The sequence below is a fragment of the Hypanus sabinus genome, chromosome 16 (genome assembly GCF_030144855.1).
Source record: "Hypanus sabinus isolate sHypSab1 chromosome 16, sHypSab1.hap1, whole genome shotgun sequence".
NCBI lineage: Eukaryota > Metazoa > Chordata > Chondrichthyes > Myliobatiformes > Dasyatidae > Hypanus > Hypanus sabinus.
The window spans coordinates 4007541-4034170 of record NC_082721.1 but is presented as its reverse complement, the minus strand read 5'-3'; the positions used below and the strand labels follow the sequence as shown (position 1 = coordinate 4034170).

General features: G+C 38.2%; 1 protein-coding gene and 1 long non-coding RNA gene across 2 annotated transcripts in view; one reads left to right on the top strand and one right to left on the bottom strand.

The window, feature by feature from the left end:
• The window catches only part of LOC132405772 (uncharacterized), a 160275-nt gene extending 136767 nt beyond the window's left edge, over window positions 1-23508 (bottom strand). Inside the window, exons 1-2 of the long non-coding RNA XR_009515962.1 lie at window positions 23402-23508; window positions 6636-6723 (exon numbers count right to left, since the gene is read on the bottom strand). This is a non-coding gene — a long non-coding RNA (uncharacterized LOC132405772). The remainder of the gene's footprint in view (window positions 1-6635; window positions 6724-23401) is intronic.
• LOC132405771 (mucin-16-like) overlaps window positions 1-26414 on the top strand; it is a 28072-nt gene extending 1658 nt beyond the window's left edge. Inside the window, exons 5-24 of the mRNA XM_059990783.1 lie at window positions 92-207; window positions 304-371; window positions 663-832; window positions 3196-3228; window positions 6839-6957; window positions 7047-7114; window positions 8395-8558; window positions 8744-8770; window positions 9626-9762; window positions 9853-9920; window positions 12281-12450; window positions 14498-14524; window positions 16141-16301; window positions 16386-16453; window positions 18421-18581; window positions 19563-19753; window positions 19979-20046; window positions 23432-23604; window positions 24677-24789; window positions 25987-26414. Of these exons, the coding sequence (XP_059846766.1) occupies window positions 92-207; window positions 304-371; window positions 663-832; window positions 3196-3228; window positions 6839-6957; window positions 7047-7114; window positions 8395-8558; window positions 8744-8770; window positions 9626-9762; window positions 9853-9920; window positions 12281-12450; window positions 14498-14524; window positions 16141-16301; window positions 16386-16453; window positions 18421-18581; window positions 19563-19753; window positions 19979-20046; window positions 23432-23604; window positions 24677-24789; window positions 25987-26079 (2195 nt within the window). The 3' untranslated portion in view covers window positions 26080-26414. The remainder of the gene's footprint in view (window positions 1-91; window positions 208-303; window positions 372-662; window positions 833-3195; window positions 3229-6838; window positions 6958-7046; window positions 7115-8394; window positions 8559-8743; window positions 8771-9625; window positions 9763-9852; window positions 9921-12280; window positions 12451-14497; window positions 14525-16140; window positions 16302-16385; window positions 16454-18420; window positions 18582-19562; window positions 19754-19978; window positions 20047-23431; window positions 23605-24676; window positions 24790-25986) is intronic.
• Window positions 26415-26630: the final 216 nt, after the last annotated feature.

Genomic DNA, 26630 nt, shown 5'->3' with positions numbered 1-26630 from the left:
ACAAAGTCTTTGAACGGCCACATCCATCCTGCAATGGGATCATAGCCCTCCATAATTTACAACTAATAAATTGTGTCCACTTCTTCCACAGTTCCTGTCAAGCACATATACCCTATTTATTACAACGTGACTTTTGTTGTAAACAAGCTGACGCCTGAAGAAATTGAATCAAACACAACAGAAAAGGCGAGCATGATTTCAGCCGAGGTGAGTGAGTGGCATCTGTTAGGTTTCTGTTGACACATCACTTCCACGTTAAGTCATGATGATTTCTTCTGACTCATTATTTGTTGTTGCCCACAGCTCACAGATCTTTTCAAGAACAGCAAAATCAACAGAACATTTATAGAATGTGCCGTTGAATCGTTCAGGTAACACATTACTGCATTCATATTATATAATTAAAATAAATTCCACACAAGTTCTAACGTGAAGTTCAAGCAATAAGCAATAGAAGTGGCATCCACCAATATGAAATGGTGTCTCCCCCTAATAACATATCCAAATCCATATTGATTACAACAGAGGGATATGCTGGCCATTGTTTCAAATTTTCTTAACAACAAGATAGGGACATTTTCACTGTGATCGTATTAACATTGTAATGAAATTTGTACCAGAAAGAGTTTACCATTTTCCTGAACTTCTTCCCATTTCTGCAGAACGGTAATGAATGACAGCACAAGGGTGACAGCTAATTGTTCCTTCAAAAATGAGTCCCTGAAGGAAGGCATCGACAGAGAACGTGTCTATGATATATTTAAAGAGGAGACAAGCAACATGTCAACACTTGGATCATACGATCTGGAGAAGCACAGCCTCTACGTAAATGGTACTTCTGCAGATATTTGTTCATGTGCAACCTTGTCTTCTACTACACACAATCTGTAGAAGGAAATAACCTGCACAGCACCACAATGTGGTGCAAGTTCACAAACCCAGATAAGGCCTTCAGCAGCTCAATAGCATACAGTTCAGGCCTCAAGTAAAGGCCTGGAAAGAACAGGCATTTTTTTTGATTAACCTTACAGTGATTGGCAACTAAAGCAGAGGAAGTCTAGAATGTGTATCCTTAGCAACAAGGAAGTCTTTTTAACTTGTGACAAATTTACAGTATAAACTTTAAAAATATATGTTAACTCCAAAATTAAGCTGAATTTGTCAAACTGATCATTTTCCAGAGTCCGCAATGTTGAATATTTAATGTTTGCTCAAATGCTGATCGATATTAAATAACTGACTTGGAAAGCACAGGATGAATGCATCCCAAATAGGAAGAAGTGTTCTTAAGGAGGGATGACACATCCGTGGTTCACAACAAAAGTCAATGCCAGCAAAAAACTGAATAGAGCAAAAGGTAGCTAGAAGTCAGAGTATTGGGAAATTTTTTGAAAACCAACAGAAGGCAACAAGAAGGTTATTAAGAAGGTAACAGTTGAATATAACAGGAAGCAAGCCAGTAATGTTCAAGAGGATACAAAAAATTTCCTCAGATATATAACGTGTAGAAGAGAGGAGAATCTGGACATTGGACTACTAGAAAATAATGGTGGAGACGTAGGAATGGGGATGAACTTAATGAGCATTTGCTTCAGGCAAATGGAAGACACTAGCAGAGTGCTAGAAGTTCCAGATGTCAGGGGTCATAGAGTGTGTGAAGTTACCTTAATTAGGGAATAGGTTCCCAGGGAACGAAAAGCTCTCAAGGTGGATAAGTCAACTGGGATGGATGGTGTACACCCCATGTTTCTGAAAGAGGTTTCTAAGGAGACTGTGAAGGCATCAGTAATGAATTTTCAAGAATCACTAGATTCTGGAATGCTGCCAGAAGATTAGAAAATTGTAAATGTCTCTACACTCTTCAAAAAGGGAGAGAAGCAGAAGAAAGGAAACTATAGGCCAATTATTAAGACTTCAGTGAATGGGAAGATGTTGGAGTTGATTATTAAGGATGAGATCTCAGGGTACTTGGAGACTCATGATAAAATAGGCTGTAGTCAGCATGGTTTCCTCAAGGGAAAATCTTGCCTGACAATCTGTTGGAATTCTTTGAAGAAATAATAAGCAGGATCAACAAAGGAGAATTGGTTAATGTTGTGTATTTGGATTTTCATGCCTTTGACAAGGTTCCACAAATGAAAATGTTTATGCTACAAGCCCATGGTATTACAGGAAATATTCTCACACAGATGAAGCAATGGCTGATTGTCAGGAGGGAAAGAGTGGGAATAAAGGGAGCATTTTCTGGTTGGCTGTTAGTAACTAGTTTTGTTCCACAGGTGTCTGTGTTGGGACATATTAAGAGAATGGCAAAATGAATAGCAGATGGAATAGAGTTTCCGGGTGTGCATGATCCTGCACTTCGGTAGAAGAAATGAAACGGTTGACATATCTTCTAAATGGAGAGAAAATACAAACACTTTGATGCAAAGGGACTTGGGAGTCCCTGCGCAGTATTCCCTGAAGATTAGTTTGTATGTTGACTCTGTGGCGAGTCAGGCAAATGCACTGTTAACATTCATTTCACTAGGTTTAGAATATAAAAATAAGGATGTAATGTTGAGACTTTATAAAACACTGTCGATGTCTCACTTGGAGAATTATGAACAGTTTTTGGCTCCATGACTTAGAACGGTTGTGCTGAAACTGGAGAGGGTTCAAAGGAGGTTCATGAAAATGATTCCAGGATTGAATAGCTTGTCATATGAAGAGCGTTTGATGGCACTGGGCTTGTATTCACTGGAATGCAAAACCATGAGGCATGACCTCATTGAAATATTGAATGGTAAAGGCCCTGATAGAGTGGATGTGATGACATTGTTGGTAGAGTCCAAGAACAGAGGGCATAGCCTTAGAATGTAGGGGTGTCCTTTGTGAATGGAGATCAGGAAGAATTTGTTTAGCCTGAGAGTGGAGAATCTGTGGAAATCTGTGCCGCTTGTGGCTGTAGAGGTCAAGTATTTATGTACATTTAAGGCAGCAGTTGATAGGTTCTTGCTTGGTAACAGTATGAAGGGATTTGGGGAGAAGGTAGGAGATTGGGACTGAGGAAAATTGGATCAGTCATGATGAAATGCTTGAGCAGACTTAATGGGCCAAATGGCTTAATTCTGCTCTTATATCTTATGGTCTTATCCAACAAGTGGGTTGAACTGCAAATACATTTTCTGACAACTTACTTTTCATTGTTTCCAGATTATAGAGAGATTCCCCCACACATTATCCCTGGTGAGTATGGGTTTCTATTGTATTTTATAAGATATTTTTCCCTGTTGTTGATGCTAATAATAGTTGAATCTACCTTTTTCTACAAGCCATCATTTGATACTTGTGGATTGATGAGCTCTCGTGGGTGCAGATCATATCACAGAAAACACAAAGGCTCATGGTTGCCTGAGAAATCAATGGCTTGAAAACTTTGCTCTCTGACAGAAAACACATTTTTAATTGTTCATAAACCAGAAGCTGTTTAGATAATGACTTCTGCTTGCTTTTAGCAGGCGCAATTGACCACAAGCCACATAAAGGAAGACACATACACATTTTCGTGTCTTCTGACACATTGACTTGCAATGATCATGGCGTTTGCCTTAGACACCATCACATGGCAATATACTGACATTTTTCTGATATTTACATCCAAGATACATAACACCAATTCTAAATTACTCACAACAATTTTTTCTTTCATCCTCAGTCAATTTTAATAGGTTACAAGTTTCTGGAAGAGCTGTTTCATAATCCTGTGCCTTTTTGGAAAGGCTTTTTAAACTAGTAGAGTTTTTTGACTATAATTGGCATGCCGAGAGGACAGAGCCATCAAGATTGGTGAAGACCAAATCCTGTGTCCTTTTTGCAAATCGAGAATGTATTAATTCAATCCGTTATCTTCTTTATTCAATTTTTCATGTAATTTCCTACTTCGGCCAATCTCCAGGCCAATTACTATTTTGTTCCATAATTTTGTTTTGTTTAGAATTGTTAATGAATCTGTGAGTATTTGTGGAATTATGTCAGCATATTTTGCCATGTGATAGTGTCAAAGGCAAATTCCATATTTCATGCAGAGCGGATGTGTCAGAAGATCCGGAAATGTGCATCTCATCCTTTATGTGACCTTATATGATTTGTTTCAGGGATCATGTCAATCAAATCAGTTGATGTATCTCTCATCTAGGAGATAATAATCTAGGTTCAAAGTCCTTATGGTTAATCAATACAGCTCCAGATATTGCCAATATTTTTCAGAATATTCATATTTCAAAATCTTGGGTAATGGCTTTGTCCTTTCATTCTCATATCCATTTCAGTGATTCACCAGTGACTTTGGTCTGTAGAGGCTCTCTGTTTACTCACAGCTGAATTTATAATCTTCTTCATTTTGCCTTTTTTAATTTCTTGTCTCCTTCTAGACAACTGCATCTCTGTTGATAATAGGATTGGATTCTCTACCTACACATTAGATTATCTACGTTCTGAAAATCAGATCAACTCATTTGCCTTTTCTCTGCAGAAACATTTACAGTTGCATTCTTCTTTGGCGCTGTATTTGTAATCACGCATTTGGTCATTACAAAATTTAGAAATCTTTTCAAGAAATTCTAAAATGCATGCCATATCCCTCTTCTAATATGAAGCTGCCCTGAGAGATTCTGTTTGGATGAAACAGGGAATATTATAGGGTGGCATGAAATTTGATTACCTGGTGACAATTAATTCACAATCTTTAGTGAATCTTTAATCCTCATAATACTAGATCTCCTCCAATAATTGGTATGTTTGTTTCTTCACAGTTTACATTATGTGCGATTTTATTCTATTTACAGATTGGCTGTGGGGTACCTAAACAAAAAAAAAAATTATATCTATCCTGATGAAACAGTGTCCTGTTGAGGGATCTCAGCCCAAAATGTCAATTGTTTATTCCTCTCCATTGATGCTGACTGACAACGTGAAGTCCTCCAACATTTTGTTGGTGTATGCCAATCCGTCACTTGTCCTCCACAATTTTGTGGGTGTATGTCCGTCACTCATTCCCCTTGCTTTTCCATCTACCTTTCTCCCTTCTGATCCATCAAACACAAAAATGAGATTAGATTTATTTTTCAGATGTGCATCAAAATATCAATTGAAATGCATCATTTCAACCAACGCAGTGCGAGATGTTCTAGGGGCAGTTCACAAGTGTCGCCATGTTTCCAGTGCTAACATAGCATGCCCACAACCTACTAACTCTAACCCTAAGTCTTTGGAATAAGGGAGGAAACTGGAGCACCGAAAGGAAACACACGTAGTTAAGAGTAGAAAGTACAAACTCCTTACAGAAAGTGGCAGGAATTGAACCCTGATTGCTGATCATTAGTGCTGTACTGCTTTGTGCTAACTGCTTTGCTGTCGTGGTATCTCAACTTGTGGTAGCTGGTTCCACATTCTCCACTCTCTCCTTCAATACCCCCTGAAATTCTGATTTCTGGCAGCATTATACTGCAATACATAAAGTTTACTAGCACAAGGAGATTTTGCAGATCATTACATGGTGCATTGAGGAAGTACAAGGTAAAATGATAACAGAAAGCAGAATAAAATGGAATAACTATGGAGAAAGTAAAGTGTCAGTAAACAATGATAATGCACACAAAATGCTAGAGAAACTCAGCCGGTCATGCAGATTCTATAGAAAGCATTAAGGAGTCGATGTTTTAGAACATAGGACATAGAGCAGTACAGCACAGGAGCAGGCCATTCAGCCCACAATGCTGTGCTGAACCAGCTAAATAGCAAATCAAAACACCCAAACACTAACTCCCTCCTATCTACACAACGTCCATCTCCCTCCATCTTCCTTCCATCCATGTGCCTATCTATATGTCCCTTAAAAGCTTCTAATGTATTTGTCTCTACCACTATAACAGGCAGCACATTCCAGGCATCCACAACTCATTGAGTAAAAATCTTAATCCCCACATCCCCCTTGAATCTATCCCTCTCTCACCTTCAATGCATACCCTCTGGAATTGGACATTTCAACCCTGGAAAGCAGATACTCCCTGTCTATTCTATCTATCTTCTCATAATCTTATAAACTTTTATCAGATTTCCCCTCAGTCTTTGTTGCTCCAGAGTAAACAACCTATTTATCCAGCCTCTCATGATAGCACATGCCCCCTAAACCAGGCAGCACCCTGGTAAACCTCTTCCGCATTCTCTCCAAAGCCTCAATATCCTTCATGTAGACAATAGGTGCAGAAGTAGACCATTTGGCCCTTCGAGCCTGCACCGCCATTCTGAGATCATGGCTGATCATCTACTATCAATACCCAGTTTCTGTCTTGTCCCCATATCCCTTGATTCCCAGTGGGATGATCTGAAATGGATGCAGTACTCCAGATGTGAGCTAACCAGAGTTTTATAAATTTGCAGTATAACCTCTTCACTTTTGAAATTAATGCCTTGACTAAAAAAGACAACATTCCATTACCCTTCTTAACCAACTTATTGACCTGCGTAGCCACTTTCAAGAAACTATGAACTTGGATCCCAAGATCTCTTTGTCCTCTGCTTTGAGCAGAGACCCTTCATCAGGACTGGTAAACAACCATAACAAGTTAAATTGTGAGATCAAGAGTTTATCTTACCGTATAAAGGAACTGTTCGATAGTCTAACAACGGCAATGTAGAAGCTGTCCTTGAGTCTGGCAGTACATGCTTAAACCTTTCAGAAATCTGATGGTGGAAGGGAAGAAGCTGAGTGAGGGCTTTAACTCTTTGTGTGGATCTGTAAAAGACATTAGCCATGCAGTTAATGCCATATTTCATAATTCAATTCTCTTGATGGCAGGACAAACACCAGTTGAATTTAACGTGACCTTCAGTATTACAAATTTGGAATTCATAGAAGCATTGCATGACAACACATCCCAATTGTACCAATCAGCATCAACTGTTGTAACTCAGGAGGTAAAGTGTCCAAACAATATTTATTGTAATTATTCTGATGGACAAAAACTACATTAATCTAATTGAAACAATAAATATATTTTATGCAGCTCAATACAATGTTTAGGAACAGTGAATTGAAGGAAACATTTGTTGACTGCAAAATGATTTCTTTAAGGTAAGAATGATTTGATGTTTTCTTCAAGAATATGATTAAGTACGCTTGTGGTTTTTGTGGTATTTGCCCTATTTCGTATTTATTCCTTGCATCGAATGTTTATCTCATTTCTTTTAAAATAATGATCTGCTTCAAACTCTATAATTATATGTGATATTACTTCAAACATCCTAATGACATGGCAATATACAGTACTGTGCAAAAATCTTAGGCACATATATATAGCTAGGGTGCCCAAGATGTTTGCACAGTGCTGTATGAATTTCATGACATATGTGAATGATAATAAACCTGATTCAGATATGGGTCTGTATTGTGGATTGAGAGTTGGAAGGGGGAAGGGAGAGAGGAGGGAGTAGGAAGCACCAGAGAGACATTCTGTAAAAATTAATAAATAAATTGTTTGAAAACAAATGACCTTGTCTGGTGTCTCAGGGTTGGGTGTGTCTGTACACCCCATCCCCCCCCCCCCATCAACCCCTGCCCCAGCACTTCTTCTCTGCCACCTGTCCCACACCCCTCCTGTGGCACTCCACCATTGCCTTCCCCAATATACTTTGGTCCCATCAGGTTTCCAATCTCATTTTCTGCCCCACATTGACAAATACAGTACTGTATTTCTTCAGACTGTCCAGATCAAGGTTATTATCATATAAGCAGTATTACACAGGGAATATATGCCAGGATTCCATCTGTCCCTGGTGCTGTGAACCATGGGCCTGGCCTTATGGCTGCAAAATGGTCCCTATAATTAGATTGTGCTGCAGCCATAGAGTCTGTATGGAGATACACATTTCATCACGAGTCAGTCAGTCTGCATTGAACATCCTGAAAAACCGTGGGTTAAGGAGATGATGGATCCTGTAGAACACCAAACAGGTCCTTCACACGTAGTTGGAGTTGCATCCCCAACACAAACTGCCCTCACCATGCCTTAGGTTGTGGTACAGGTGAGGCAGTTCACCTCCTCCTTGTAGACCACGCAAACAGCCTGCATGTAGTCATGCAACACAGAATACCCACAACTTACTAACCCTAATATGTCTTTGGAAAGTGAGAAACACACACAGCCATGGGAAGAATGTACAAAATGCTATCAGACTGCAACAGGAATTGAACCCTGATCTTACAGCTGGCACAGCAATAGTATTACACTACCTTACTGCCCTTGATATATTTCATTCCTTTGAGCAATAACATTTAATTGAACCACCTCCACTGTTAATTCATTGTTTTTTTGCAGAGATTTATATAATTATTATTATTTTGTTTTCTTGCAGAGTTATAAGTCAAAAGACCAAAGTATATGCAATCTGTACCTTTAAGAATTCTGCCAATGAACAGATTGATAGAGTTTCTGTCTACCAGCAGTTCAGCAAAAACACAGAAAACCTTTCAGCACTGGGACCTTATCTGCTGGACCATAATAGTCTCTATGTCGATGGTACGAATTGCTTACCCTTTTCAATAATACTATAGGATATTTAGGAATTTCAATAGTTTGTAACTATTGTGCAAATGGTGTTGCAGTGTTGTCCTTTCTTCTTTTACTCTTTTCAACAGATTGTCACCATAAATCAGGTGACTGCAGGATATTCTAACTAATTAAACTTTGTCTTCACTTTTCAGATTACAATGAATCAACACCTCCAACTGGTGAGTATGACTTCTTTCACTTAGAACATAAAGCATAGAACAGTGCAAGCCTTTAGGCCCACAATGTTGTGCCAACCTGATAAAGTACTCCTTGCAAGAGATGGTAAAGAGGTGTAGTGGCTGGCCTAATGCCAGGAGCCCAGATTCGATTCCTGGTACTGTCTGTGAGGAGTCTGTACATTCTCACCACGATCACATGTGTTTCCTCTCGGTGCTCTGCCTTTTAAAGATGCGTGTGTTAATAGGTTAGTTGGTCACAACCATGCAATTGAGCAGTGGAGGTTCTTTGGGCCAGAAGGGGCTGTTACAATGCTGTATCTCTGAATTTAAAAAAATACTCTAAGATGAGTCAAATCCAATTTTCTATCATCTTTGTACCTTTTAGAGAGTTCAGAGAACTCTCCAGGTTCAGGGGAGTTTATCCAGGTTAAACTCTCCCTCGTTTTAGTTTTTAGTTTCCAAAAATGGAAGGTCTGCTGCCTCCAACCTCATCCATTGAGAGCCATGTTGGCCTCACCTGTGTTGGCTCTTGCCGAGCAACCCTTTCACCGTAATACTGGTACTCCAGGTTCCCTGTGCCCCACCCGAACTTTAATCACTTGTTTATTAATTATCATTTAAATTAGCCCTGCTGATTAATTTTGCAAAGTATTTTGTTCTGTTCATAGTTCCATAATTTTTGGGTTTTCATTCCTGCAAACATGACACCAGTCATTTTGTTCAAGTGTTGTTTGAAGTTGCCATTATGCATTCTCTCCTTTCCTTTGTTATGTATGCATTTGCAGTAGCTCAAATAGCAAATCCCAATAAAAATCAGCAATACAACAAGGTTGTTAATTTAACTTTCCTTTTTAGCAGAAGAACCAAATCGAAGTGGATCTCATCTTGGATTTAATGTAACCTTCACTATAACAAATTTGCCTTACATGGAAGCACTTCATAGCCAGACATCCCTCTTGTACCAATCAGCTTCGCTAACAATTACTAAACAGGTAGATGATCAAAGAAACATTCATTAAAATTATTGAATCATTATTTAATCTATTCAGCTGACTAAAACTCTGAAAACATTCTTCTTGCAGCTTACTGCCCTGTTTGAAAATAGTAAAATAAATACAACATTTGTAAACTGCAGCACAATGTCTTTAAGGTGAGTATTATTCATCATTTTCCTCATTGTTCTCTTAACCAACCTATCCAGATTCAGGACTGAGGAATGCATCAGAAAACTTATTTCAGTGTTTCCCTCTGTGGAAATGTTATTTGGTTTCATTCCACCAGATTCATCCAATATGCCTGAACTGATATTTTTTTTCAGATTCTTAGATTCTCTCTTTTAAATGCCTGATTGCTTCAGAATCAATATTTAAAATCTATAATTTTAAAATATGTAATTTGGATTTGGATTGTTGTACGAGCAGATGGTGCTCACAAGTCCTGGTTATGCGACCACAGATGAGAGGCAGACAACCTCTGAAGAGTATTGATAATTGCTGGGGTCCAGATCACTTACTTCATTCAACACAGCACATAATGATGATGATGAACTTAGAACGACAGTATATCTCCAATGGCTTCCTTTATGCATTTTCAAACGTTCCTGCATTGACATCTCTCACTGTGTAATTGCTCGCTACTTGCCAATATTTGCTCCTTTAGAATTCCAAAAACACTTAAAAACTCTAGCAAAGGCTAGAGAGCTTTTGACACACTGGCCTTCATAAATCAAAGTATTGAGTTTGAAGTTGGGATGCCTTGCTGAAGTTGTATAAGATGTTGGTGAGGTTTAATTTAGTTCTGGTCACTTTGTACAGGAAAGTTACCAATAAAATTGAAAGAGTACAGAGAAAATTTAAAGGATGTTGCCGGAACCTAAGGACTTAAGTTACAGGGAAAGGTTGGATAGGTTAGGATTTTATTACCTGGAGTACAGCAGAATGAGGGGAGATTTGACAGAGGTATACAAAATTGTGAGCGATATAGAAATGATAAATGCAAGTAGGCTTTTTCCACTGAGGTTGAGTGAGTGGAGTGACCTCAATGTCACTCTACTCACTCTAGAGTTGAGAGAGGTTGAGTGAGTGACCTCAATGTGATTGAGGTCATGGGTTAAGGGTGAAAGGTGAGGTGTTTAAACAGAATGTGAGGAGGAACACTTTCTCTCAGGGCGGTGAGAGTCTGAAACTAGCTTCCAGTGGAAGTGGTTTGGTTTCAACATTTAAGAGAAGTTTGGATAAGTACATGAATGGTAAGGGGATGGAGGGCAATGGTCCAGGTACAGGTGAATAGGACTACTCTAGGCAGATGAACAGTTTATTATTTGTGTGTGCTATAGTGATCTATGATTCTAACTCTGCCACTTGCACCAACATCCCCTTCTTTCTGCTTATACAAGTATTATTATTACATGTGATTTAGATATTTTTGATAATTAAATCTTTACTAAAAAGACAAGATTACAGATAAAACCATAATTAACTGTTATAGGTTGCAACACATATCTGGTTTCATTAACAAAATGGTCAATTTGTGTTAATTGAGCTTGCAGTCACAGGATGTTTCAATGTAAATAGTAATGGGACACCACATTAGGGGAGCAATTAGCATTATGCTATTAGGGCCCAGGCCATAAGAGTTCAGAATTCAATTCTGGCATCCTTTGCAAGGAGTCTGTACAGTCTCCCCACGAGCATGTGGTTTTCCTCTGATATTCTCCTAGTTAGTAAGTTAATTGGTCACTGTAATCTGTCCTGCGATTAGACAATGCGTTAAGTCAGTGGGTTGCTGGGCTATGTGGCTCATTGGGCCAGTAGGGCTTGTTCCACGCAGTATCGCTAAGTAAATAAAATAAAAATAGTCATTTCCCCCCAAAAAATCAAAAACACCGAATGTGAGATATCTAAAAAATGGAAGGTGCTTAAACACTTAGCAGACCAGGCAGCATCTCTGGAAAGAGTAAAGAAAGGTCTTTGACCTGAAACTTCAACACTTTTATATCATCCTTCACATTTGCTGCCAGACATGCTGAGACTTTCTCACATTATATGTATAGTATGATTAAGGATGTAAACATTTATCATTATTAAAGCACTGCTATCTCAATCAGCATATCAACGTTTATTGTCATCTGACTGCCAAATATACAACCAAAGAAAACTACATTCCTCCGGACTTTCCATGAAGCTGTCAGAAAATTGTGCATAAAATGGTTGAATTTTTAGATTATGAAAGCAGTCCTTAAGTGATGGCATATTTTAAACTGCATGAATGAGATTAGCTAAAGAACAACTTCCACTTCAATTAGCTTCTGTGTTTCCCTCCTTCCTCCTCTATTCCATTAATATCATAATCACCGGTTTTGATGAGGGTATTTTGACAGAAGAGCTGACTTTCTTTCCGCTCTGATGCCACCCACCCTGCTGAGAAAGTGCAACTTTTTCTGTATTAGTTTTAATTTTTACAAAATCTGCAGGTTTCTATTACTCCATTTATAATGTTTTTGTTTGGCAGTGCGACAAGCAGTTACAAGACAAAAGTGTATGCAGACTGTTCTTTCAAAGAAACTTCTGATGAAGAGAATGTGGATAGAGTTATCGTGTACCAGCAATTCCGTTACAAGACAAAGAACCTCACTGTTTTGGGACCCTATTCCATTGATGAAAACTCTCTCTTCGTAAATGGTATTGAACACCAGGTCATTTCCGAGAAAATGTTCTCTATTCTCAGAATGTCTCTGTGTTCATTTGTGAATAAGCTGAATAATTTTCCTTGGATATTTCCAAAATGGAATTCTTCTTAAATTCTGCTTCCCCATTGAAAGTATACAGCTGTGTTATTGTCTTGTGTATGGTATCAGTAAAACAGAGGGAACCTGTCTTCTCCCGATCCCATTCCAACATTGAAAAATACCTGATCTCTGTGACCTAATTGCCCATGATTCTATCAAAGCCAGACTTGTGATTAGAGCTGATTAGGCCACTTGCAGAAAAGGACACCGGATTTCATTCTCACCACATCTTTAATTGTTTAATACACATTAGATATTGGACGAGCTCAGCAAGTCAGGCAGCATCTATGGAGTTAAATAAACAGTCGAATTTCTGGGCCAAGACTTCCTTGGTGTATGTGTTCCTATAGCATTAGTTCCTTGTAGTCCTTTGAAAATAGCAATCAAATTAAAACTTCATCTTTTCCGTTTGTTTAATTTCTCTCTGTAATCTGACTCCAAAGGTTCAAGTATCATTCTTGTGAACCTATGTTATTCTTCCTCCAAGATCAATAAGCCTTTCCCTGAGTGTAGTCCCTCGAATTGATAGATTAGAGTAGATTAGTTTATGGGCATACACATCAAGGCACAATTAAGCTTCTTGCTCACAAAATGTCTCCAACTTCTGGTGCCATTTGTTTTCACAAAATTTCATGTGTAAACTAACCAAGGATTCCTACAAATTCTATCCCTACTTTGCTGCATATAAAAGTTGCAACACTCGCCTTACGCATTTCTTTAAATTCTTTGTAACATATGAAGAATCTTAATACATGAACACCAAGATGTTACAGGACCTGCAGTAGAAAGTCAAGATAAGTCTAGAAAATTCTCAATAGAATGTACTTAGCAGGCGAATGGGGCTGGAGGCTGACAGTACCCCAGATCTATGACCAATATCTTAGGATCTTAAAGGAAGTGGTTACATTCTTCCAAAATTTCCTGGATTCTGCTGAGGTCCAAGAGGATTGGAAATTATACAAGAATAAAGAATCAACTTTATTCACCAAATTCATTTACAGGTATTAGGAATTTGCTGTTGAGATTTTGCTGGTCAGGTTGAGATTTGCAATAAAAAAAACATTCAATGGAAAGAATAAAGAAATATATAAAAGATAAAGTTAGAGATTTAAGTATGGGTCTGGAATGAAACACACATAAATACATAAATTCCATGCATTTGCAATGTAAACAATGTTATATAAAGCAGTTTGAAGAGTTTACAGTACAGTGCAGTGAGGTGGTAATAGATAGAGAGGGGTGAGGGAGGCTAACTAGATGGTTGATCTGATTAACTGCCTGGGGAAGAAACTTTTAAGATGATGTGAAGATTTTTTTTTTAATAGCCCTATAACACTTTCCAGAAAGGAGCTTTGGGAAAAGGCAGTTGGCGGTTTGGGGTAGTGTCTGCAATGATTTCTTTCTGTCATGATTCAAAAAGAAGGGAAACAGAAAGCTTCAAACTACAGATCTATTGACTTATGAACAATCAAAGCAAAAATATTGCAATCTGTTATGAAGGAGAGAATGCTATGACATTCATAAAATTGACAGTGTTCTCCTTGCTTCCTTTAACCTCTGAGATGGAAACCACCTGTTCCCAAGACTTGTCAGTCTTTTGTGCCGTAATTTTTTTCACTGCTAATTATTCTGCAATTAAAACAATAATTGAGACAGTAAACTACCACTTTTTAAAATGGTCCAAAGTAATATTTCTGTTTTTGAAAATATTAATGCAAAATTATAAAAGCAATTGTGTACCACGTTATCATTCTTTAAGCATCACTTATCAAAATCTGTGTTTTTGATTTTTTGTTTTCAATTTTTGTTGTCCTTTCAAAGCAGTGAAAAACTTTTTAAAATCAATGTATGTTTTCTTGATCTCAAAGCTTTTCTTATTTCAAAATAATCATTGCATCAACTATCTTTACATTTAATTTAATTGTACTGTTCTTTTCCAGACTATCATGAATCAGCTTATCCAACCAGTAAGTATAAATTCCCAGTGCTTTTTATATTGTATTTCAGTTCTTATCTAGGCTTAATTGCATATCTTTTATTTGGTACATTATGTCAATCAGTGAAGAATCTTTGAATATATGTGGTTATTTAGTTTCTTGGGACGACTCTGACATGCAGTTAGATTGTGTCTAATTTGTATCACAACCACACTTAAGTAGTTTTTTATAGCCTTTCTTATCATAATGTTTAATAGAATTTGGGAGAACTGTTTCAGTAAGGTTCTTTATCATATACTAAACTATTAACGTTCTTTTATATTTAACACCATGATTTAAACTTTGGCATGATATTAGGGGACATTCATTTAGAGACATGATAGCATGGCAGTCAGCATTCAATTCCTGTTGTGTGCATGTTCTTCCTGTGACCACATGGATTTCCTCCAGTTGCTCCGGTTTCCACTCACATTCCATAGACATTAGTTGGCGTTGATAAGCTCTGGGCAAGCTATGCTGTTCTGGGAGAGTGTCAAAACTTGTGGGCTGCTGGGTACCATCTTTGTTGATTTGATTTGACTCACAATGATGCATTCCACTATACATTTGGATGTACGTGCAAGAAATAAAGCTAATCTATTTAAAAAGGATCTTATTAATCTTCACTGATATTATTGTACACTCAACTCTCCTTTCTTTAATTTATGAAAGGTGTGGTTTCTGTATGGTACACCTCCTCATGTAGCAGTTTGCAGAGAGAGCAGTATTATGCATTAGGTGATGTGTAGTGAGAGTTCAGCACATAGTCTGTACACACCTGAATAATGATATCACACAATTATTTCGCAGATTATCTCTCAGATTTACAACTACTCCAATTTTCAGCCATTAAACTGAACAGAACAGTAAAAAACTTTTAAACTGAAAGTTTTGTCTCCCTCTGTGACTTTGTTGTTACTTTATAATGTGCTTAAGCTTTTCTTTGTTGACTGCCATTTATAGAACTGTGCAAAAGTCTTAGGCCCATATATATAGCTAGCGTATCTAATACTTCTGCACAGATGTATTAATTTTATGTATTGCTCTGTGCTGTGGCTGTAAAAAATATGACATGTGTGAGTGATGATAAACCTGATCTGACATGGTTATGGACTGAATGTGGGAAGTGGACAGAGGGAAAGGAATCCGGTTGGGAAAAGGGGAAGGGAGAGAGGAGGGAATGGGAAGCACCAGAGAGCGATTCTGTAATGATCAATAAACCAATTGTTTGGAATCAAATGACCAAACCTGGTGTCTCAGTGCCGGGTGTGTCTGCTCCCATGTGACGCCTCCCCCACCCCAGCACCCCTTCTCTTCCACCTGCCCCCCACCTTTCCTGGGGCGTTCCACTGTCATCATTGCGAACATCGCTTGCTCTCGCCAGATTTACAAACTTGCTTTCTGTTCCACAGTATAGAGCTATATACACTTCTGCACAATACTGTAAATTCACCATAGCTGTTAATATATATTTATTTTCTTCCCTGTAAAGTCAGGTCACAATTCAATTTTACAAAAAATCATTATTCACTTTTGTTCTTTGACAGCAAACCAGGTTAGTAGTAAGTAAAGCAATGTTATTGATTGTGTCTGCTTCCACTTTCCAGATGAACCACCCATTTTAGCTGAAACTCAGCACCCAAGTTTCAGTCAGCCACCTCTGTGCTTCAACTTGTCTTATATCGCCACGAAGCTACCATACAGTTCAGTTCTACTTGATCCAACCTCGCAAGTCTATCAGTCCGCTTCGTCTAATTGCATTCGACAGGTACCACTGAATAAATTACAGGAATAGTGTAACAGTTTATTCATTAAGCAATAAAATGTTTAAAAATATATATATTTCTTGCAGCTCAATGGCATGTTTCGTAACAGCAGTATCAGTGCAGCATTTTGGGAATGTACAAACGTCGCTTTCAGGTAAAAATCCTTTAAAAGCTACAAACTGAAGATCTTGGAGACTTTTAGTCTTACAGTACAGTACCTGTGAATGCCCAGTTTAGCAGCAAGACCTTGCCTCTGTTTCAAAGTGACTGACAATGTATTGAAATTATTCATTGAATTAGTGTTTTTTTTATTTAGTACTGTTATTTTACTCCACATAATTAGAATTGGTTTATTATTGTCACAGGGAAAAGCTTGTCTTGCATGCTGCTCACACAGTGCATTGAGGTAGTACAAAGTAAAACAATAATACAGAATACAGAATAAAGCTACAGAGAGTATGCAGTGCAGGTAGACAATAAGGGGCAAGGTCATATTAAGGTAGATTGTGAGGTCAAGGGTCCATTTTATCATTTTAAGATGTTTCCCATGGTGGTGGATTCCAGAACAAGAGGGCACAGCCTCAGTATAGAGGGGTGTCCATTTAATATAGAGATGGCGGAGAAATTTCTTTAACCAGAGGGAGGTGAATTTGTGGAATTTGTTACCACAGGCAATTGTGGAGGGCAGTTCGTTGAGTGTATTTAAGGTGGAGATTGATAGGTTCTTCATTGGTCATGTATCAAAGGTTACGGGGAGAAGGCCAGAGAGTGGGGCTGAGGAGGGAGATAAAAGGATCAACCATGATGAATGGCATAGCAGACTCGAGGGCCAAATGGCCTAATTCAACTCCTCTGTCTCATGGTCATTCAATAGTTTTGTAACAGTGGGGTAGAGCCTGTCCTTGAGCCTGCTGGTATGTGCTTTCAGCCTTCTCTTCTGCTCGATGGGAGAGGGGAGAATGTCCAGGATGGATGTAAATGTTGATTGTGCTGGCTGCTTTACAGAGCCAGCAAGAACTCTGGACAGAGTCCATGGAGGGAAGGCTGTTCTCTGTGATGTGCTGAAATGTGCCATTTCTCTGCAGCTTCTTGCATCAAGGGCAGGTAGCTGCCTTTTCTTCGATCTGAGTTGTTGGATAAGTGTTCCGTTATAAAAGAATGTTTTACTTTGTATCTTATTAAAAGGATTTTTTTACCACTGGACATGTTTCATATTGCCGACTGGAGATTGTATTTGATCAGAATTAATAGAGCACAGGACATTTAACATTGCTGTTTGAGGATGAATTTCTAGGAATTATTAAGGTTAATAATAGTCATGTGTTGAAAGGGATAATAAATCAGCCATGTTGGAATGGCAGAGCAGACTTGACATCCACCCTAATGGCTTAATTCTGCTTGTATATCTTACGATCTGCCTCATTATGATCCTGCATTTTATTGTTTACCTGCACTGCACTTTTTCCATGGTCTTAACACTTTCTCTATTGTTACTGTTTTACCTTTTTCTACTTTAATGAACCCTGCAATGATTTGATCCATATGAACAAAGTTACAAGTAAATTTATTATCAAAGCAGGTATATGTCACTATTTACAACCCTAATCTTGATTTTTTGAGGGCATGCTCAAAAAATCCATAATAAAATAATAACCATAACAGAATAAATGAAGCACCTCACCAACTTGGATGTTCAACCAGTGTGTAAAAGACAACAAACTGTGCAAATACAAATATAAATAAATAATAATAAATAAATAAGCAATATATATTGAAAAATTAAGATGAAGATTCCTTTAATGTAAGTCCATAGGTTGAGGGATCATTTCAGTGGTGGAGCTAATGAAGTTGAGTGATGTTATCCCCTCTGGTTCAGAAGCCTGATGATTGAGGGGTAATAACTGTTCCTGAACCTGGTGGTATGAGACCTGAGGCTCCTGTACCTTTTTGCTGATGTAACACAAGCTTTTCACTGCATCTTACTACATATGACAATATTAAATCAATATTATATTAATACTAATTAAGCAGGATAAGCTATCTTTAAAGATTTGTAAGTTAGTGTTTTATGAAATCAAGTGCATTATTTTTGAATAACATTTCAATGGACTTGTTTGGCAGCAATACAAATGACGGCCTTGTGAAAGTGCTTGCAACCTGCCTGTTCAAGGATAATGTTCAGAAGGTTGACAATGTTATTGTGGATCAGGTATTCAGGGATGGAACAAATAATACCTCCAACATGATTTATGGATTGCTCAAGGATAATCTACAAGTTACTGGTATTTATCCTATATTATACCTGTGATAGATGTAATACAATAAGCCCATGCACATCAACATGAAATAGGTGTAGAACTGATTCCCACTATATTTGTCTGCTTTTATTCCCTCCTATACCTTAATTTTATTAATTACCCATTTCATCACTTGCATTTAGGGCAGCAATGAAGGTCCTCCATCTCTGTCTGTCCTTGGTCACACAGAAGGAATTTTTTTTTTGATCATTCAGAGTTGTTAGCCTTGAATTGAATGCTCAAACCTGAGGGATGGGTGGACCATTCTTAGTCTGGACCTTATCCCTTGACCTGCTTGATGTGGGTGACTCTACCAAGAGCCCTGATTCCAGCCGATGTTGTTCTGTAGGTCATTGAGGCATATAAACCTCCGTACCACAACAAGATTGTAGTCCTCTTGGAGGCCCCTCCTATATAGCCCTCCATTTTTCTATCATCCATGTACCTATCTAAGACTTTCTTAAAATGTCCCCAATGTATCTGCCTCTGCCACCACCCCAGCAGCATGATCTACTTCTGATAAACCCCCATTACTTTTCTCCAATTCCCTTAAAATTAGCCACTAGCATCAAATTAGACATTACTGCCCTGGATAAAGTCTCTGGGTGTCCAATTAATTTGTACCGCTCATCATCCTTCATTCCAAAGAGAAAAGCCCTAGCTTATGGTTTCTCACTCAATCTATGGTTGACTATAAACCCCATGTGCCACTCTCCCGTGCAAACCGCATAGTTGTAATTCCCTTAAATCCAAACATCCAATGATATATAAAAGTTAACAATTTAGATATTTATATCTTTTGCTTAAAGTAATGTCTGTTTTGTTGCTGCATGTTTGCTTAGTTTTTTTAATCAAGATAAGAGATGTTAACAGTGAGGATTGTAAACATGACATATAGATTTTACATTTGACTGTGATTTTTTCTGTAATAACTTTGGAGATATATTTAAAAATGTCTTATTTTAGGTTGCAAGGAACCAGAAGCCCCTACCACAGTTGCCACAACTTCACAAGTGGTTCCAACAGTAGAGTCAGAACGTCAAGGCGATCTCACCTTCCAAGTGAACTTCACAATAATAAACATCAACTTTACAGACAACCTCCTTAATTCAAGTTCCTCTGAATATAGAAACCTGACTAACAGTATTACAAAACAGGTATTGATTTCTGCTTTTGTTAATTGCTTAGGCATAAAAATGAGTTTTTGTATTTTTAATGAAACATTGAAGAAAATATTTTATACACTTGATCTATTTAATTTTGAAACATTTGTAAACATATCAAACAAATATAGCCCATTTAATTCCATTTTCATATAAATTAATTTATTATATTATATATTTAAATAAGGCAAGGCTGACATTTACTATAAATCTTTACAGATGAGAGAGTTGTTTAGAGAAAACTCTTTGAAGAAAAGTCATAAGTTCTGCCGTGTTTCTGAATTAAGGTAAGGACAAGAGTTTTGTAACTTAGCATTTGGAGAACATATTTAGAAATAAATCTCATTATTAATAATTGGACATTTCTTAAACTTTTCAAATAGCATTTTTGGCAATTTTAAACACGAGATGTTGGAAATACAGAATAACACACATAAAATGCTGGACAAACTCAGCAGGTCAGGCGGCATCAATGGAGAAGAATAAAGAGTGGATGTTTCAGGCCGAGATCCTTCATTAGGACTGGCATTCAAACAGCCCGCTGATTCTGCCAGATATACATTTAAAATGTGATTGACAATTTCTAAAGATTAGAGATTAGCTTTATGTTTCACATGTACATTGAAATGCGCAAAATACTATATGTCATTTGTGTCCAATCAAATCAGTGAGGACTGTGCTGGGCAGACCACAAGTGTTGTCACACTTCCAGTGCCAAAATAGCATCCTACAGTTTGCTCACCCTAACCCATATGTAATTTTGGAATGTGTGAGGAAACACAGAGAGATTTTATAAACTTATTACAGACAGCAGTGGAATCAAATCCAGATCTTACAGCTGGCACTGTATAGAGTTGCATTAACTGCAATATTAGTCTGAATAATAAAGAAGGAAGAATTGTAAAGGCATCGAGAGAAGTGTCCATTAGAGCATTATTAGAAACATAGAAGCATAGAAAACCTACAGCACAATACAGGCCCTTTGGCCCACAAAGCTGTGTCGAACATGTCCTTACCTTAGAACTACCTAGGCTTATCCATAGCCCTTTATTTTTCTAAGCTCCATGTATCTATCCAGGAGTCTCTTTAAAAAACCCTATCGTTACCATCTCCTCTACCACCATCAGCAGCACATTCCACGCACTCACCACGTTCTGCGTAAAAAAACCTACCCCTGACCTCTCCTCTGTACCTACTTCCAAGCACGTTAAATCTATGCCCTCTCATGCTAGCCATTTCAGCCTTGACTATCCACATGATCAATGCCTCTCATTATCTTGTACAGTTCTATCAGGTCACCTCTCATTCTCTGTTGCATCAAGGAGAACAGGACGAGTTCACTCAACCTATTCTCATAAGGCATGCTTCCCAATCCAGGCAACATCCTTGCAAATCTCCTCTGCACCCTTTCTATGGTTTCCACATCCTTCCTGTAGTGAAGTGACCAGAATTGAGCACAGTACTCCAAGTCAGGTCTGGCCAGGGTCCTATATAGCTGCAAAATTACCTCTCAGTTCTTAACCTCAATCCCATGATTGATGAAGTCCAATGTATCGTATGTCTTCTTAACCACAGAGTCAACCTGCACAGCAGCTTTGAGTGTCCTATGGACTGAGACACATGATCCCTCTGATCCTCCACACTTGCTGTTAATATTATATTCAGCCATCATATTTGACCTACCAAAATGAACCACTTCACACTTATCTGGGTTGAACTCCATCTGCCACTTCTCAGCCCAGTTATGCATCCTACCAATGTCCTGCTGTAACCTCTGACAGCACTCCACACTATCCACAACACCCCCAACCTATGTGTCATTAGGAAATTTACTAACCCATCTCTCTACTACCTGATCCAGGTCATTTATAAAAAAATCACAAAGAGTAAGGGTCCCAGAACAGATCCTTGAGGCACACCACTGGTCACTGGCCTTCATGCAGAATATGACCCATCGACAACAACTCTTTGCCTTCTGTGGGCAAGCCAGTTCTGGATCCACAAAGCAATGTCCCTTGGATCCCATGCCTTCTTACATTTTCAATAAGCCTTGAATGGGGTCCCTTATCAAATGCCTTGCTAAAATCCATATACACTACATCTACGGCTCTACCTTAATCAATGTGTTCAGTCACGTCCTCAAAAAATTCAATCGGGCTCTTAAGGCATGACCTGCCTCTGACAAAGCCATGCTGACTATTCCTAATCATATTATGCCTCTCTAAATGTTCATAAATCCTACCTCTCAGGATCTTCTCCATCAACATACCAAACACTGAAGTAAGATTCACTGGTCTATAATTTCCTGAGCTATCCCTACTCCCTTTCTTGAATAAGTGAACAACATCCACAATCCCCCAATCCTCTGGAACCTCTGCTGTCCTCATTGATGATGCAAAGATCATCGCCAGAGGCTCAGCAATCTCCTCGCTCGCTTCCCACAGTAGCTTGGGGTATATCCCGTCCAGTGTTGGTGACTTAGCCAACTTGATGCTTTCCAAAAGCTCCAGCACATACTCTTCCTTAATATCTACATGCTCAAGCTTTTCAGTCTGCTGCAAGTCATCCCTACAATCACCAAGATCCTTTTGCATAGCAAATACTGAAGTAAAGTATTTATTAAGTACCTCTGCCATCTCCTCTGGTTCCATACACACTTTTCCTCTGTCACACTAATGTCTTATTCTCTTGCTCTTCATATACTTGTAGAAGACCTTAGGGTAATCCTTAATCCTATCAGCCAAGGCCTTCTCATGGCGGCCCCTTCTGGCTCTCCTAATTTCATTCTTAACCTCCTTCCTGTGAGCCTTATAATTTTCCAGATCTCTATCATTATCTAGCTTTTTTGAACCTTTCGTAAACTCTTTTTTTCTTGAGTAGATTTGCAACAGCCTTTGTACACTACAGTTTCTGTACCCTACCATCCTTTCCCTGTCCCCTTGGAATGTATCTATGCAGAACTCCACGCAAATATCCCCTGAACATTTGCCGCATTTCTTCCGTATGTTTCCCTGAAAACATCTGTTTCCAATTTATGCTTCCAAGTTCCTGCCTGATAGTTTCACATTTCCCCTTTTTCCAATTAAAAGCATCCCTAGCACACCAGGTATAAACAGAAAACTAAAAAGAGGGCAAGAAAGAGTGAATTTTGGCAAAGAACAAGAGGAATGAAGAAAAAATAACATTAAGTAAAAGATTCTGGTTAATTTTCAGTAGCAAAGAAGTTGTTTAGCAGCTGTTAAGATTCAACATATCATTGAAAATTTACACATATTCTGAGTGGCTTGCCCTAACATCTGCCAGAATCTTAGTACATCTTAAAGGTGAGAAATAATCTCTGCACAATTTTTTGCAAGAGTAGGGCTCCTCTTAAATTATACATTCATCTATCTGAATGGTTACTAGAAGTGTCCATTCTAGGTAAGAGCAGTAAGCATTGATATTCCTACAGTGATATACCTACTGGGTACATGGAGCTTAGAAAAATAGAGGGCTATGGGGAAGTCTAGTAATTTCTAACATAGGGACATGTTCGGCACAACATTGTGGGCCGAAGGGCCTGTATTGTGCTGTAGGTTTTCTATGTTTCTATGAAATCCAACACAGGTGACAGAATGTTTTTAGTAAGACATTTGTACTTACATTGTTTTTGATTTCAATCTCCCCCAACAGCCCAGGACCCGGCAGCCCAAGTTCGGTGAATGTATTCACTACTTGCTTCTTTGACCCTGTTAAAGAAACTGAAAGTATCACTGAAGACAGAATCAAATCAGACTTTGAAACAGGAACAGATAACCTAAATTGGCTTGGCCGATTCCAACTTAGTCGTGGAAGTCTTTCTGTGGGTATGTGTTTTATGCATTTATTTATAATACATTGATGAACATATTGTGCATTTGTTAACAGAAGTCTGAACCTTACATAATTGCAACAAATCGGAGAAGCTTGGATAAATACATGGCCGAGAGGGGTATGGAGGACTATGTGTACGTGCAGGTCAATGGAACTAGGCAGATTAGCAGGTTCGGAATGGAATAGGTGGGCCATAGGGCCTATTTCTGTGCTGTAGTTCTATGAGTTTATGACATGGCATAGATAATTTTAGAGCAGATGGTTTCAGGTGAAACACCATCTAATAACTGAGAGACATTTCTAAGGGGATAGTGAGAGTTCAGAGTGAGTGCTATAAGGTTAGGATGGTGAATGCAAGGAATACTAAATATTTATCATCTCCATTAGCTTTCAATGGGGGACTAGAGAACAGGAGCAGGACCAACCCAGATAATTACAGGCCAGCGAGTCATACATCAGAGGCAGGCAATTCTAAAGTAACATCCGACCTCTTTCGCTGTGCTTCTGCTCAGTTATCTCTTATGACATCAAAATTTCAAACTAGATTGGATTTAGTTTGCCCATGAGTGCAAAGTGGTTTTTGTTTCATTATTATCATTTGCTCATCCCATATTTCATATCAAATCCTGCTTACACATTTTTAAAAAAAATTTTTGGACCCACAGTTTTCTGGATTACAGTGCACCAAATCTTCAACTGTTAATTCTTAAAATTTAATGTTATTTAAATCATCAGCGTCATTTGTTCAAATTTCAAAGTCAATTTGTTATCAAAGTACATGCACGTTACCAAATACCACCATGACATTCATTTTCTTTCAGGCAAAGTCAATAAATCTTTAGAGTAATAGCCATAATAGAATTAATGAAGGACCGTCCAACTTAGTTATTCAACCAGAATGCAGAAAACAACAGACTGTACAAATGCAAAAAGAAAAAAAGTAATAATAATAAATAAATAATCAAAAAATATCCTATCAAGCCTTGCAGGCACTCACAGTAAAATGAATATCAGGGTAGCATATGGTGACATATACAGACAATATATTTGTTGTTTTCCTTGCAGCTGCGGCATCACCAGTTACCGGTGACAGAATAGAATTACCATATTGGGCCATCATCGTTATTGTACTGGGCATTCTGCTGGCTTTGCTTTTACTTATGATTCTGGGATGTTTGGTAAGTTCATCAGTAAGTTACTTCATAGAGTGAAAACTATGGCTAGGAATTAGGTTTGGCTTCGATGGACTATGAGAGCTGAGGGAGTATGAGGTGGCACGGTTGTGTAACTGGGAGATGGGGTGGAGATACGTCTCTACCAAAGGAGGTGTAAGGTGCTCCTTTCCTCCACTGGCCTGCAAGTTACTCTTGGGCAAGGTGTAGTACCTGCTTAGAACCCTTACCCCCGATCAAGGTCACATGAAGCCATGGGAGCTGGTGATGGATGGTCGTATGAGCAGCTGGTGTATATCACAAGCCCTGGTTATGTGACCACTAATGCCAGGCAGACAATCTCTGAATCAAATCAAATTCAAGTTTAATTATCATTCAACCATACATGAATACAGCCAAATGAAACAGCATTCCTTGGGGCCAAAGTGCAAAACATATACAACACATTGAAAATCGAGAGCAAAAAAAAAACAGTCATGCAAAAATACTAGAGCCCAAGTTCCTGGCAGTGCACAAACATACCTTCACAATCTAGCCTGAAATCCACCAATCTAACACAAGAGAGCAGGGTCACTCATCTCATAAAGACACTGCCCAGAAGAAGGCAATGGCAAACCAATTATGTAGAAAAATTTGCCAAGAGCAATTATGGTCAAGACCATGATCGGCTACATCATGACAAAGTACATAATGAATAATGGTTACATACTGGTTAACACAATGCTTTACAATGGTGTTATTGAGTCTCACCAATGCAGAGGAGGCCACACCAGGAGACACAGATACAATAAATTACCCTATAGACTAGCAGGTGAGGTATCACTTCTCCTGGAAGGAGTATTTAGGGTCCTGAATGGTGGTAAGGGAGGAGATGTAGCACTTGTCTTGCTTGCAGGGTTAAGTGCCAGGAGGGAGATCAGTGTGGAGGGACAAATAGACAAAGGGGACATGTAGACAGGGATCCCTATGGAAAGAGGAATTAAAGATGTGCTTAATGGCAAGCTATGCGCTTGACATATCCTAACAAAAAGAACATATGATTATCCTGATTTCTAGTTCAAAATGATCAAGCAAATAATTTCTGAATTTCTACCCCATTTCCATGAGAATATAGCCGACATCATGTAAACATACACTGCTTGAATATTATGAGTCTTCTGATAAAACATTGTTCAAATAAACTTCTATACTGTTTCCTTGTAGATTGCATTGTGTATAAAGAAGAAATTCCATGGCTTCTACGACCTGCTACAAAATCCTTTTGGAATCTACTACAGTCATCTGGATGGAAAGTAGTTCTTGCACTTGAAATTTAATCTTACTAATATGATCACTGTAATATTTAAGAGTGTAGCTAATGTAATTTTGTTAAAATATACAGTTCTATATATTTTGACTAAATCACCTTGAGCAGCAACTTCTGGCCAAAGTTTTATCATTTGATTTTGTTCTGAGAAAAGAAGTTACCCAAGTCAGTTGGACATATACACATAAATCCTTCCTGGAAAGATCCTTGAAAACAAAGTTTAAGACTGAAAATGATGGGCATCCGTCACGGTTTCAAACAAAGTATCCATTGTTGTTCAGTTTGATTAGCAAAAATATTATTTTTCTATCTATTACTGCTACTATTTAGATAACACACAAGTTTTGAGAGTATTAATATATTTCTTGTAGTTAAAAGGAAATAAAATTAGAATACAGAAATAACTTGACAGTGTAAGTACATTTTGTATTTAGAAAATTATTTAAGTTTCACCTCACATTTTCACTGCTGTGCTTCTAGCACCAGATTCACAGAAGTACTGAGCAGCCCTACCAACCCAGGCCAGTCTCTTCTATTTCAT